Here is a 16,148-nt window from a genome sequence, read left to right as displayed (position 1 = left end):
AATAGGAGTTACGAGGCTATTTATTAAAACTTAAGCAGTAGAAAGTTCAGATAGCTGTGTGAAAATGTAAGAAGTAGAAGTAAAAAGTAATCTGAAAAATAATAATTCCAGTTAAGTATAGATAACCACAATTTATATGTAAATATATATTTGTACTTATTTGCATTTTCCATTCGTTTTTTAACTTTTCCGGTTTGGGGTTTTAAAAGCAGTTTAGCGGGGGTGCTGAGTGGTCCAGCGCTCTAAAGCGCTGCCACTATGAGCAGGAGGTTGCAGGTTCGAACCCCCGCTGATGCAGCTTTGCCATCAAGCTGCTGGCGCTCAGAGGGAGCAAAATTGGCCCTGCTCCCTCCGGGTGGGTAGATGGCGCTCTCTCCCCACATCACTCCTACGGTGATGTTTGCAGCACAGGGCGTCTGTGAGCTGATGTATCAGAACCGAGACACTGCGCTTTCCTCTGAGCGCGCTGTGATGCTGCTCGGCAATACTGCATCAGCAGCAGCTCGAAAAGAAGTGGTGGCTGACTTCACATGTATCGGAGAAAGCATGTGTTAGTCTTCACCCTCCTGGTGTGTTGGGGCATTACTAGTGATAGGGGAGTCCTAATGAGTGGGTTGGGTAATTGGCCGTGTAAATTGGGCAGAAAATGGGAAAAATTAGAAATAAAATTATTTTAAAAAAGCAGTTTAGCAAAAAGCAACAAATAACATAAAACAGTTAATTAGGTTTAAACTGAATCATATCAGCACTGAACTGAATCACATCAACTCATAACTAAATCTAAATGAATCAATTTTTTGTTAGTAATCTATGGTAAACTAGGCTAAGTATTTTATCACATGAAAAACAAGGAGAGTTTAAACATTTCCCTGCATCATATAAAATAACGAAACTTGAACTTTCATGATACACTAAATCATCTCCTAAAGAGTCACTGATGCCAGGGATTCACACCCCTAATTAGCAGCGAGACTAACAGAAATAGAGTAGGCCTGCACTCACTGGAGACAGACCAGCAGGAATACATTACCACTTTCTCAGCATTAAGCTCATTATTTTTGGTGGCGGACCACCGTAAACATAAGTGAAAACGGCACTGCCACAGGCTGATTATGAGACAGCAGTCTATAAGTGAGAAAGACTTTTCCAGACACCTCTAAACCAACACTGCTGCGGTACTGTTCATCAGAGAACTGACTGCACGCAGCCTCTTGCATCATTTGATTATTAATTTTATTAGGATTCTGACAGTCATGCTAGGGGAAGGTGCATCATTACGAAATTGTTGTGACATTATCAGAAATTGTACACATGCATTAGTCCACGAGGCACTAAGAATCACGGCATACTTTATGTAAAGTGGGGCTTAAAGAGATAATTAAGATACAGTCAAAATCCTTTGAATGCAGTAAATATGTGGCAACCAAAAATATTCGGTTAAGTAAACAAAACCGTAATTAAAAAAGACTTTCTTTCTTTTAAAGTAAACGAGCCCTGGATGTTAATCTACACAGATTTCTCTACTGAAAACTGTTTATTTAGGTGAGTAAAGTGCTTCAGTTTATTTACAGAAAGTAACCTCCCTGAAATCAACTTTTGCAACTTGGGATGTCTGTTATTTTAACATAGTAAACGCAAACTACAGTCCAATATACTCACCTCTGAACCACAAAAGAGCTAGCGCTGCGGTTAGCGGGTAATGCTAATGCTGCTCCAGCAGTGCTAGCCGGGGTTAGCAGCAGGCTACAGGCTAATAATACTCACCTATGAACGGGGAAATAGCTGTTAACGGCTAATACTAATGCTACTTCAGCCCTGGTGCTGGCGAACTAAACTGAAACTGCTGTATAACTTCAGTAGAGCGTCGATTTTTGGAAAAATCTAAGGATTTTAACTGCGACTTATTGTGCGACAAGTACGGTAGTTATTGTTTCATGACGTGGCATGTCAGCGAATTAATATATGAGCATCAGCTCAGGTTTTTCATTCCAGGTATCTTCCATTACATCCTCATTATTACAGAAAGACACAACACAAAGGTATGTGCTTCATTTCCTCACCTTACAGAAGTCACCTGAGGACAAAGAGTGGAACAATTCAAGTACATCAGGTTTCCGTGCATTCGCTTCAGTCACAACACACAACAACACACAGGAGACACACAGGCCTGCGGTGTAAAGGTCAATCACACACAACAAGCACACAGCAAGCAGGCAGTGAGGTGTCTGAAGCTATGCGCTGAACTCTATATTTGTGCATCAGGATGCCTGCAGGCCTGAATTCAAAGGATCTCGCTGTTAGGAGCTGTTTTATCACGAAGGCAGAATGACAGCAGATTTCAGAGTGCCAGATTTTCAAGATGAATCATTTTCTTAGCAACAGCTTGCACGCGTTTCTTTCTGCTTTATGTTGTCAAGCGCTCACATTTTCCCCGGGATTGTGAGGACAGCTGCTGTTATGATACGCCGCGCTAACAACCAGGTCGACTCCAAAAAGGTTTGCAATCAAATCAATGGTACCAGTAGAGCCTGGCAATGAAATCCCCATCACCGCGCCGCAGTAGCATTCGGTGGCGGTTGATTGTAGGACATAAGAGCTTCTCAGTGTCAAACTGACGCGACAGCAATCAGCCACGGATCATCATGTCATCATAATCAGATCACAGTGGTGGAGCTGAGAGGGCCAGTGCTGAGGGAGGGGCGGAGTCTGCGTTTCCATCTCTACTGTGTTTTTGCTCTATCAATATAGTCTTTCGTTCTTTTGGTATGTCAGGTTTTTTTCTTTATTTTGCAAATTTACAGTTACATTCACATTATACTCATTATTAATCAATTCTGAATTTTAGCTTATCTCAGATTTGACTTTCTTTACAGTTCACATTCATAAATGTACAGGGGTTGGACAATGAAACTGAAACAACTGTCATTTTAGTGTGGGAGGTTTCATGGCTAAACTGGAGCAGCCTGGTGGCCAATCTTCATTAATTGCACATTGCACCAGTAAGAGCAGAGTGTGAAGGTTCAATTAGCAGGTTAAGAGCACAGTTCTGCTCAAAATATTGCAATGCACACAACATTATGGATGACATACCAGAGTTTAAAAGAGAACAATTTGTTGGTGCACGTCTTGCTGGCGCATCTGTGACCAAGACAGCAAGTCTTTGTGATGCATCAAGAGCCACGGTATCCAGGGTAATGTCAGCATACCACCAAGAAGGACCAACCACATCCAAAAGGATTAACTGTGGATGCTGTAAGAGGAAGCTGTCTAAAAGGGATGTTCGGGTGCTAACGCGGATTGTATCCAAAAAACATAAAACCACAGCTGCTCAAATCACGGCAGAATTCAGTGTGCACCTCAACTCTCCTGTTTCCATCAGAACTGTCCGTCAGGACAATAAATTATTGTGGTCTAAAACCAGGTGTTTCAGTTTCATTGTCCAAACCCTGTTAAGTAATCTGTATCTGTATCTCTAATGTGAAGAATCTGTCAATGAACGATAAATTGCACCATTTAGTGATTTAAGGCTGTGTTCACATAAAAAACCTCACTAATCAATTCAGATTCTTAGCTAAAATCCGATTTGGTCTCAAATTGTATATGTTTATGTCTGTAATGTAAACGAATCTGTTTCTAAAACACGACACTTACGCACTTTCATATATTTATGCTTTACACCCTGCGCAGGGCACATTGCAATGCTCATTGCTATCTCACACCCCGCCAACATTCTATTTTCAACCCTTGAACCTGCATCTTTTAAACAGCAACGGTGCTTGTGAGTATATCTACTCCAATGGGCGTTGTGGTCTCAAAATTAGGTGTGTTCAGGTAAATTTATGGCCTATTGCTATCTTGGCAACAGACAACACAGGTGCGCCAGTGTCTAAAAGCAACCTAGACAACAGTCAACCGTCAGATGCTCATTGCTATCTTGGCAACACAGGCATGACAAACGCAGCTATCCAACATCAGCAATAAACCAAATATAAATTAAGATAACATTGCTGTTCCTGTAAATGACCTACTTGCACACCTTCACAGTGTGAACGAGCAGGTCAGTCTCCTCTGCTAACAAGTGCTGGACACGTGCGATGCACAGTTGATGGTTCACCTAGAAATCCCTAAAATAGGGTCCCAGATATTATTTATAATATTAATATACTTAATCGGTTGTACCTAAACTGCTGTGTAACAAGAAGGCATGTAAAGATGATTCAGATTCTGGTAGGGAGTCAGAATTTGGCACAACACTTTCCTGTAGGTTGGCTGATGAGGGTAGCAGTAAGTCAGCACATGCATACCGATAAAAAGTCATATAAAATCTGATCTGATGATTCACAATCATGATGCATGTTCATGAATCAGATATGTGTCCAATTTAGGACTCTGATTTGCCATGTGCACGAATGTCAGTCAACATACCTTGCAGGTCAGGGCAGCTTTCTTTAGCTTCCATCAGACAAAACCACCCCAGAGCATGATGCTACCACCACCATGCTTCAAGGTCACATTACATCGTTTTTTCCTTCGTTTGAAAATGTCTAGTTGTGGTCTCTGGTATGAATGAATACAACATGTGTAATGCCCTGCTAAGGGCAGTTCAGCCACTGACCTACTCTTAGAGTCTCTGTAAAACACAAAATCCACCGGAGATCCTATGTAAACCTATAGTTAGACACAGAGGTGGGTAGTCCAGGTCCAGAAAATAAAAATCCACCCCGTTTTTGAGACAAAACCCTAGGGTGGATTTTTACTTTTAACTAGTGTAAACAGAACTGTTTTAAATATACACACCTACCTATTTAATTTGTACTTTGCTGGTGGTGTTCCATAGACATACATCTTTAATAGCTGGTGATTTAATAATCTTGGTGATTGAAGGCCTTACTTTCACTCTTCCAGACGTACAGTATTTTTGTTATTTCATTGTAGCAAAACAATTCTTTTTTATATCTGACTATAAAACTTTCCACCAAAAGCCTAAAACTTGAGCACAGATTTTGGAGAAGTGCATAGTTAGTAAACTTCCTCCCATATATTGCAGTGATCTGTTGATCATTAGCTGTAACTTGAGTCGACTTGTCGATGACATATGGAACTCACCAATTTGCTCATCAGTGTCACAATGCTTAAAAAATACTAGCATTGTACTGATAGCAGTACATCAGATCACCCATTACTTCTGACAGACAGATAGCGGAGCTAGAATAGCTAAAGAACACCATAACCATCATGACCTTGAGTGGGGCAACCGTGCCAGAAGGTTGGCGGGGAGGAGGAGCAGGGCACAGCTCTGAGCGTCATAACCCATAAATCATACCCCATGGGGGCTAGGTGCGGAAATGCATGAGGAGGATCTACAGACCCTGCGCATTTGTCTAAGTGACATATAGCAAGGGCAGGTGGTTGTGACAGGGCAGGATGACGGCGGCTCCAGCAGACGATCGTTTCCTCATTCCAGACTGCTCAACACACACAGCTGGGGCCAGCGAAGAAAGCTGATTGAGTTAACACACTTAAATAAACAAATGGGCTTTTGAGTGAGCAGCTCCCTGAAGGCATTAGCGATAAGTAACATGTTTTAGAGCTTTTCATTTTGCATGATTTGAATATTTAAGCAGCTGCCCCAGAGCTACGCTTAAGCTGGCAAAGGAAGCTGTTTCAGGACTTTCCTTAAAATGATGTTAATATGTTTTTACACTTTTTTCAGGATTTATTCGATTTACTTGTGCTGAAAACTTTCAAACAAAGGCTTTTCTTTTTAATTAAAAATATAAAAGCACAAAAAAAACAACATAAATACCAGGGTTCGTTAAAATTTTTAAACAATAAATTTCTCAATCAACTTTTTTATGACTTTTTCATGCCTTTGTGGCAAACTCTCATGACCATACAATCTATAAAACATCAGTACAGATATGGACAATAAAACCAAAAAAATCCATATAAAAGATGATTAAGGAATATCTTACCAAAAACGTATGAAAAAAAATCACACATTTTACTAGCTGAATAACATTTCTGCATATTTTGCCTTATTTCTATCTGAATGAAGATAGACAGGATTAAATTATCATTTTTCTCTCTGCATGAAGTTACAGTTATAGAGCAGCTAAAACTCCAGTAAGTGGGACCCACAAAAGAGAACAATATTTTTTTTTATCAAAATATCTTTTCTCAGTTGATTAACGAAAAAAAAAAATTGTATGACTTTTTAAAACTTTATGGGTGTTTTTATTTCTCCAAAATGTACCAGTTCAAATTCCATGACTTTTCCAGGTTTTTCATAATCATACGAACCCCAAAATACAAAAATATAATTGCTTTGTCTTAAAGTTATGTAAAGAGTATTATTACATAATGATTTATTTTATAGCTTTCAAATTTTTCTTTTCACCTTTTACATGCCACATTTTATGCATATTTTGTTAACTTACAAATTAAAGAAACAATTAGTGATAAATGCCAGTGAGTGAGGTAAATGGCTACAAGAATCCAATTTCCAAAACACTGGATAAAGTTTACTGCCCCACCCACTTCTCCCCAGACACAAAACTCACGCGGGTTGCTTGACTGACAACGAGTCTTACTCTGTAGCTAATCGGTGAATATATAGTTTCCCCATGTCTACAATGTTAGTGGTGGTGTTTAATTACCTAGCTATGGTTAGAGAACCTTATTGAAGCTCAGTGATTACCAGTTCAGCATAAAAATAGCCAGCTCACCCATTTCTATGGTTTCAGCACACTGTTTACATGCTGTTGTCTAAACCTGGCAACCTGAAGTGTGAAAATGGTACTGGGGAGTGGCGGGGGCAGATTTGGAAGCTAAATCCCAAGGGCTGTCAGTGCTTAAACTCAGCATGTACAGAAAGGAACGTCATAGAATTTAACAAAAAAGTTTAGAGCCAGGGGCTCTGAAGGGTCGAGCGGACTAAGGCGCTGCCACTATGTTCAGGAGATTGTCAGTTCGAATCCTGGTCATGCAGCTTGCCATCAGCTGCCGGAGCCCTGAGAGAGCACAAATGGCCACGCTCTTTCCCCACATCACTCCAAAGGGTGATGTTGATCAGCACAAGGCGTCTGTGAGCTGATGTATCGGAACCGAGTCGCTGCGCTTTCCTCAGAGTGCACTGTGATTTTACTCGGTAATGTTCAAAAAGAGGCGGAGCCTGACTTTACATGTATCTGAGGAGGCATGTGTTAGTCTTCACCCTCCTTGTGTTGGGGCATCACTAGTGATAGGGGGAGTTCTAATAAGTGGGTTGGGTAATTGGCTGTGTAAATTGGAAGAAATGGATTTTTTTTTAACCTGTGGTTCTTGTGCTTTAACTGTTCATAGCATTTTTATAGACAGCACTGTACTGCCTTCCAGTACTCTCTACCCTTTTGAGGCTGCATGTTGGGGGAGATTCTTCACACATTTACTATTAAGGATAATCGGATCATATCACACAATGCTGCCAGCATTGAGAGAGTTGCAGACATCCCACCTCTCAAGAAACTACCATGATTCTCCTGCTTTTTTAATGTGACTTCAAAACCCCAGCAAGTCACATGCCATATCCCAGAAATATTCCAATGTCCCAGAAAAATAAACACAAAGCACAGAGACATAGTGAAAGGTAACTCCTGGTCTTCCTTTCCTGGAACTGTCCTGATGAGAGCCAGTTTCCTCATAATGTTTTGATGGTCTTTGTAACTGCACTTGAGGATACTCTTAAAGTTCTAATTTTTTTTTTTAGATTGACTGACCTTCATTTCTTAAATCATTTTTTTCTTCGCTTAGTTGAGTAGTTCTTTACATAACATAAATCAGAACATTACTTACATAGAGCTATTCACTGTATACCTGTAACTCTACCTCTTCACAACTTTACAACTGATGATCTCAAACACTTTAAGAGACAAGATATTAAAGTAAATAACTCTTGACGAGTTCAGCACAGCTGTTAACTGATAGCTGATCATTCCTGGTGACTCTACCTCATAAAACTGACTGAGAAAATCCAGCCAAGATGTGCAAAGCTGGCATCTAAGGAAGAGGTGCTACTTTGAAGAATCTAAAATATATAAACATATTCTGGCTTGTTTTTCTGCACAGTTTGGATGACATTAGTATTAATCTCCAATGCAGAACATTTTAAAATACTGAAAAAACACTGAATATAAGATGTGTCCAAATTGTGACTGGTCCCCTACATACAATATACACTAATTATAAATGTGTGTTAAAATCAACAGGTTTTTCCGTTATTTTAAACCACAGGGAAACACATTAAAATTACAGCTTGTGGTAATCAAACATTTAATAAAGATTGAGAAAGCTTGGGTTGAAATGTTGAAAAGTATGTTTCTTTTAATGAAGGAAACGTTCCACAGTTTGGCTGAAGAGAATGGCCTCGTACCTGAGCGATACTGCATGATGGCCGTATAAGTCCCTCACGGCTGCCAGGTCAGCCTCCAGCTGGGGGTGTTTGTGAAGCTCGCCATCATAATTCACCTATCAGAGCCAAACCACACACCCACACACACACACACAAACACAGAGGTTAGGGGGCAGATGCCAAGTCAGAGATGTTAATGCACAGAGGCAGCAGAGCATTTATTCAGCTTTAGCCAAGAAACCTGGGGACTAGAAGCTGCCAGAAGTAAGAACCAACATGTTCAGACCATAGATTGAGTCACAGAATATGTCTTGAAATAATTCAATATCTTGAGGACGTTTTTTTTACTACCACAGTGGGATCAAGAAAACTGTTTTTATTTAAGGAGCAGAAAGAAATTATGGAGAATATGTTTAAAATTCCCATTAAGATCCATCAGTATTCTTTATATTTGTATGTATAAGTATACAGCTCTGAAAAAAAAAGAAACCACTTAGAAATGATGAGTTTCTTTGATTTTCCAAATTGAAAACCTCTGGAATATAATCAAGACCACCAAGAGTAAAGGCATAAAGTTACCCAAAAGCAGTGTGTAAGACTAGAGGAGGAGAACAGGCCAAGATGCATGCAAAAACAGGATTATTCCACCAAATATTGATTTCTGAAGTCTTAAAACTTTATGAATATGAGTTCAGAAATTAATATTTGGTGGAATAACTCTGGTTTTTAATTACAGTTTTCATGCATCTTTGCATGTTCTCCTCCACCAGTCTTACACACTGCTTTTGGATCATTTTATGCCTTTACTCCTGGTGCAAAAATTCAAGCAGTTCTTCTTGGTTTGATGGCGGTTCATTTTGTGATTTTACTGCATCACAAGCTGTTTTTATAAAAGCCTATATAAATTATATATTTAACTAAGATAATTAATTATTAATTAATAATAATCCATTCCCATGATGAAAGTCTAGGAGTGACTTTAAGCTATTACAACAAGCTATTTGTTAGTCACATATTATAGTATACTAACTACTGCTATGATGTGTTATGCTATTTTACAGATATGTATAGCCATGTCTATACAGCATTATGACTGCATTGTATTGTGTTATGAATGTGTTGATAAATCATAAAAGTCATGATTTTTTTTTTTGTACAGACATTATATATCAAGCAGTGAATGAATAACTGGAGTTCTTACAAATTTACTGTTGAATAAAAACAATATAATCAGATGTTTTCAACAGTTAGAAGAACACAACTCCAAGAATCAAAACTGAGCGAATGCTGAAACACTTATTATTATTTATATTATAGTTATTACATTCTCAGTGTCCAGCTGAATTGAATGTCTTATTAAAAGCCGATTCTCTGAAACGGTTTGAATATATAAATGTAAAGTAAGCTCTGCGCATGAACTAAAAACGACTGAGAAAGCAAAAACTAGTTGGACTCCTGATGAATACTGAACACGTTCCCCTTCCAAACAATAGTCCACAAGGCACAAGCACAGATACAGTGCTTTCTGAAGAATGAGGGATTTATCTCTTGCAGTAATTCTCCTGCAGAATGTCAAACATTCAGGTTTTGTTCTGTTTAATTAAGAGGCTCAGTTAATACAGCACAGAACTGTCCTGTAATGATTAAAACATTAATAATGTCTCTCCACTCATAACTTTCTATTTCCACTTTAAATGTGGCCCACATTTTCAGTGCTTTTTAAATTGCTCAGAATGGTGGACATTATTGATCGTCTGATAAACAGCTCTGGAAAAAAAAATAAGAGACCAGTTAAAAATTATGAGTTTCTGTGCTTTTACCAAATTTAAAACCTCTGGAATATAATCAAGAGGAAGATGGATGATAACAAGCCATCAAACCAAACTGAACTGCTTGAATTTTTGCACCAGGAGTGCAAGAATAAAGTTATCCAAAAGCAGTGTGTAAGACTGGTGGAGGAGAACATGATGCCAAGATGCATGAAAACTATGATTAAAAACCAGGATTATTCCACCAAATGTTGATTTCTGAACCCGTAAAACTTAAATATGAATATAAACTTGTTTTCTTTTTATTATTTGAGATCTGAAAGCTCTGCATCTTTTTCCTTTATTTCAGCCATTTCTCATTTTTTGCATATAAATGCTCTAAATGATAATATTTTTATTTGGAATTTGCGAGCAATTGTGTCTGTAGTTGTCCCGTCCTGGCCCTGTTTCCTGTCTGTCCACGTGACCTGTGCTCCTGTGTTTCTGTGTCAGTAGTTTTCCACCTGTGTCAATCTGTAGCTCCACCCCCTAGCCCCAAGTGTTTCCACTTCCCATGTGTGTTAAATAGTCCTCCTGTGTCAGTGTTTGCTGTCTGTCTTTGCACCTTCCTCCGTTGTCTGTCTTTCCACGTTTACGTTTGTTTTATCCACGGTTTACTTGCGCTCTGTTTATCTCTTGTTTATTTCTACTTCCTTGTATATATCCCTAGTCCTGTTTAGTTATTATCTGTCTAGTTTAGTTCCTTGTTTTTTCCCTGTTTGTTTATGTTTACACATTTTCTCGTTAGTTCCTTCTTTGTTTGTTTATTTATTTGTTATTTAATAAATCTTGTTGGTCTTCCCGCTTTTATGTCCGCCTCCAGTCTGCTCCCTCATTACAGTAGTTCATAGATTAAACATAAATGCTCCTTTTACTCAAATATATACTTATAAATAGCAAATTAAGAGAAATTGATTCAGAAACTGAAGTGGTCTCTTCATTTTTTCCACAGTTGTATCAGCTTGCCGATTAATCGTGCCGATTATTGCCATTTTTGCTATAAAATCGGCATCTGCTGATACCTGCATGCACAAGGAAAACATTTAATAATTATTGCATTAAAGCACCGCTCGCTCCAGACAGCACTGTGAGTTGTGAGTTGTGAGCTCCTTCTAGTGTCCATTCCACCATTCTACCAGCAGACAGCAGTGGAGGCTGGAAACATAATAAAACACCCCCAGAACCGGTTCATAGGGAGCAGCCTAACGACCCTCAGCTGCAGCAAATTAACTCATCAGCCTCCAGAGAGAGAGAAGGGCTTCATTTCAGTCTCGACTTTACACCAAACGATTTTCAATTAATTTCACTGTTACAGTTATATTTCCAGTGTCAGGATAAAATCATGAGAGTCTTGCTAGTTTTGAGTCGAGTTACAGTCGTGTCATCACGATCGTTCAGTGTAAGGTGGTTTAAGTCAATCTTTTTCTCGTTCTGAAATTCAGATAAAATTAACTGTATTTAATATAATTGTACGTCTTGAGACTTGGCTCACACAAATAGTGACGTGAACAATCTCAACAACCAATAGGAGAAGAGCTACAGGAGCCGCAAGGCAAGCGCAGGAACGTTTGCAGAGCTGGACATGGACAAAACACATTGAGTGAATGGGAATGGCGACATGGCGTCCATCTTTTTTACAGTCTCTGGTTTAGACAGCTTTTGTATAAGGCTCAATACATGGGTTCTAATTAGAATCATTTTCATATATCAGTGTTAAAGGCACAGTCAGCAAAATAGTCTAAATCTAAAGAAGAGATTTAAACATTAAATTGGAACGATGGTCTCTCATATCAGCTTAAACAAACCTGCCAGGTGACTGAAAATCTGTACAGTCCAGTGTCTTGTTATCCTGACGCTTGAGTACTGCACCTGTCCCCTGGCTGCTGTTCCTATGTGTATCCCTGAACCTGATCCAGAATGCAGAAGCATGACGAGTCTTCAGTCATGTCACTCCTCTGCTGCATTCTCTCACTGGCTTCCTGTAGCTGCCCTCATCAGATTTAAAACCCTGAACCTGGCCTACAGAGAAACAGTGGACCTGCACCTTCCTACCTGAAGGCAATGTTTAAAACACAATCCATACCTACAGCCCTTTAAAATAAGAGATAAAAATGATGAAGGAACACTCATACTCACACTAAAATGTCCTGTATTGACTTTTTGTTTAATGTCTGCATGTCTGCACTGTGTAACTTTTTATCCTGGTACCAGTATTGACTCATATTTCTGGCAGCATCATAGCTCAAGGGTATTTTAAATTCTATGCTATTTGTACTAACTAAGAATGCATTCTCTGGCTAGACAAGAAAGAAGAATTTTGATCCACTGGATATTTTTTATTTTATATATATAAGCTATACCATGGTAATGGTATAATGGAGATGGATGGTATAATGGATAATGGAGTTCCATTCTTAAAAATAACAATTTTCTTAAATAATAGTCCTATGCTTCTTCTGTGCTGCAATGTTCAAATTTTGGGCATTCAAAAAGCTTAGAACTGTGGTTAACCCTTGTGTGGTGTTCATATTTTTGTTACTGGTTTACTTTGTTACTTGTATTTAATTCAGCAAAATTAAGCAATTTTACATTAAAATGCTTTACACATGCTTGCTTCACCTAAATTGCAAGCAATATAAACAGCTTACATGGTTAATATTTGCCCTTTACCTTTCTTATGTTACATTTCTTTAAAAAGTGCTACTCTTTTTTTATTAGTTTTTTAATAAAGTGTAAAAGAAAATGAATTAAACTCAAGATATGAGTAGAAAATTTGTTTAGTTTTAAATTTACAAATGAAGCAATGTTTATTAGCCCTTGGCCAAACATACTGTATGTAATATAAATGTGTGTGTTTGTTGGGGGGGTGTACAGTGTGTGTTTTGATATATGTTTTTCACAAAAAATGAGCCAATGCCAATGAGTTTGAGTTAGAAAAAATATTTTTTTTGTATCATTTGATGAAAAATGAAAACGGGTCCCACAGACCCGAACACCACACAAGGGTTAAAAGGAGAGTTTTAACTACAGGCCACTTTCTAAAAATATTACAGATTTAAACCTGGCTCAGACAAAGGTTCATGGGCTCGGGTAGGGTCATACTGGATTTTTTGGAACCGATCCAAGCTCAAATACAAGGTACATTACATAGGCAATTTTATTTTTCATAATTTGTAAATACATTCTTGGACTTTTTTGTAGATTTTTTTTTTATGTAGTTCATAATCTTGATAATAAAACATACAGGACACTATATGTGATTAGATATACTTACTAACATTCAAATAAACTGCACAAAATAAATAGTTTAGGGTGAATAAATGCCTTAATAAAGGTTTTAAGGCCTTAGTACTATATTTTTTTCCTTCATTTCACATCATTGAAATGTAGTTTCACTCTGTTAGTACTTATGTTTTTAAGTATGGTGAATCTTCTGTCTTAATTGAAAGCATCTTAATTTTTTTTTTTTTTTAAATTAACATAGGAACGCCCTGCAATTTTCCATAAATGGTCATAAGATATTAGAGCTAAATAACAGCTTAAAAAGCCCAACGGGGAAAATACTTTTACACGTGGGGGTGCTGGATTTAAACGTTGGATACAGCTTCACAGTGCATGTTCTAAAATGTCACATAATTCCATCAACACCAGTCTTAATCTCCTAAACCTTGATATATTTGGTATTCATAATATTCTGAGAATAAATCGAAATGATCTTCAGAAGTTCAAGAAGTTACAGATATGTTATTTTTATAAGAAGCAGGAACAACATGAAAATAAGGGCCTGTAGGGATTGATAGAGCCATCAGTCACTGAACGAGGCTGGATTTGTCAACCATTATTGCTAATAAAAAAAAATAATTAAACGTGTATTTGGGCCATTCCACCGAATAGGTGCCACTTCTGTTCCCAGGACATTACATGTACAAATGTGCACACAAAATAACTTTAAAATACATTTTATTATTAAGCATAGTGTCTTGTACATTAACCTAATTGCAAAAGAAAGATATGTAATTAAATAAATTAATAAAAAACTACTTAGAACACTGAAGAAATAGCATTTGTTACCTGTCCCCACTCTCTAACAATAAACTTTGCCATGAAATATAATTATTAAAATCCTTCAGAGATGTATTTTTTGCATTGTTGTGTGACTCCAAATCTCATCTATGCTTTAAAAATAGTTTTTTCATAATAAATCAGTAATATTTAAGTTAAAATACGCATTTTAGTTGTGTCCCTGGGTTTCCCTCACTCCTGTTACTGTAACACATTACCCCATCTGAAATTTCTGGAACATTCTACAACCAGTCACATCTACAACAGGAAGTGACATCAGTGGGTTCTTCTAAAGATCATGAAAGGACCAAAATTAACTGTATATTTGATTTTATTGTAACTGACTGAGGAGGTCAATCAACACTCTTTCCTGTTACCTAAATTAATTCTTAGATCTTATTTGATTATTTTTAAAATACAAATTTGGGGAAAAGCACTAGAATGGGCTCAGTGTCATCATGCTATCAGCATAGCTGCCATTTAGCTATTTTTTATGTTTTTGCTAATTCTATACTAAAAACTCATTCCTGTTACTTTCGTTCCTGTTACTTCAAACTAATCTAATACATGTGTTATTAGATTCACAAAAAAAAAAAAAGATCAAAAATAAGTTTAATTTGGAAGAGTTACAACAAGTAAATGGCACCCATTCAGTGGAATGGGTTACTTAAAAAAAACAGTACATTACAATTGAAATTCTATAATTTTATCTAACAAAACTGCTATATTTGATTGTTTGCGTGTGCATTTAGCTGGTCTGGTGTGTTTGTACATTCTGTACTTAGTTAAGAACAGATTCCAGATGTAAAAAAATGAGTGAATGTCAGATTCTTCGTAAAAAGTGCTTACATGGGGTTTAGGAACAGATTCTCTTCGTAAGTAAATAAGGCCCAATTCAAATTAAATCAGAAAAGGTACCGAACCAAGAAGGCATATCGGGAATATCAGGAATCTGTCACAGACCAAACAAATGCAATAAGTACTGAGTCTAGCGATCTAGGCACTGAGTGGATACTGCAGCTTGTTGCTGTGTATCTAATGCCCGAGCTCACGCTGGCCTAACATTGTTGGGGATGACCCAGCAGCCCCTGGAGGAACTGGCACTGATTCTTTGTTTACCAACACGAACAAGGTCCATCTCCTAAAGTGTACACGATAAGTCAATCTCCTTATTTCACCCCCGAAGCACCTTCTCCTCTGCTGCCCGGAGGCTCTGCTACGCAGGCTGCAGATGACGCAGCTCCGGAGATTGAACGCTCTCTGAAGCAGCGAGGATGTCAGAGCTGTAATGGGGCCACATTACGGTGAGCGAGTGCCAGTGTGCATTCACAGCCGCCGAGGGCATTAGAGTACGCGTCTCCATCCGAACGGCAGTCTGCTAATCAGTCACAAAAGCCTGCCACAAGTCCGGCCCACCGAGGGCAAATCGAGTTCAGTCTTCGCGGCTCTGCCATAATGGATCTCCTCCGACGAGCTGACATATGAGTCATTTAAGAGCGAGTCGTTTGTGCAGACATTTATTCATATGAGTGAAACCTCCTCTCACCTTGTTTGATGAATGGACCAATAGACCACTCAAGCTAAAGAAAGCCAAAAGTTCTTTTATATGAGCCGTTGAGGGGAAATCTAGCATGAAATTCACGAAAGTGTCCTTGGCCCGGGTTGGAGCCCAAATCCATTTTGGCGTCTTACTTTCACGCCGTTGAGTACCGACACGGATAGGAACTTTCATTTAAGCTAAAGTTCACACATTTACAGGTGGCAAGTATGAGTGACCCATCATTAGTCTTTCTTTACCTGACTCGCACTCCAACTCTCGCTCTGCACCATTATTAGTCAAGAGCTACTAGGTTCAATGGCTTTGCCTGGAACGGTTCATCCTTGACCTT

The 16,148-nt window shown here is 38.3% G+C and overlaps 1 protein-coding gene across 1 annotated transcript in view; it reads right to left on the bottom strand.

The window, feature by feature from the left end:
• The window catches only part of parp8 (poly (ADP-ribose) polymerase family, member 8), a 115,520-nt gene that overhangs the window by 33,051 nt on the left and 66,321 nt on the right, over nt 1–16,148 (bottom strand). The window contains exon 7 of the mRNA XM_022664905.2: nt 8,411–8,505. Within this exon, the coding sequence (XP_022520626.2) occupies nt 8,411–8,505 (95 nt within the window). The remainder of the gene's footprint in view (nt 1–8,410; nt 8,506–16,148) is intronic.

This window comes from Astyanax mexicanus, chromosome 22 (genome assembly GCF_023375975.1).
Source record: "Astyanax mexicanus isolate ESR-SI-001 chromosome 22, AstMex3_surface, whole genome shotgun sequence".
Taxonomy (NCBI): domain Eukaryota; kingdom Metazoa; phylum Chordata; class Actinopteri; order Characiformes; family Acestrorhamphidae; genus Astyanax; species Astyanax mexicanus.
This window is presented reverse-complemented; position numbering and strand designations above follow the sequence as displayed.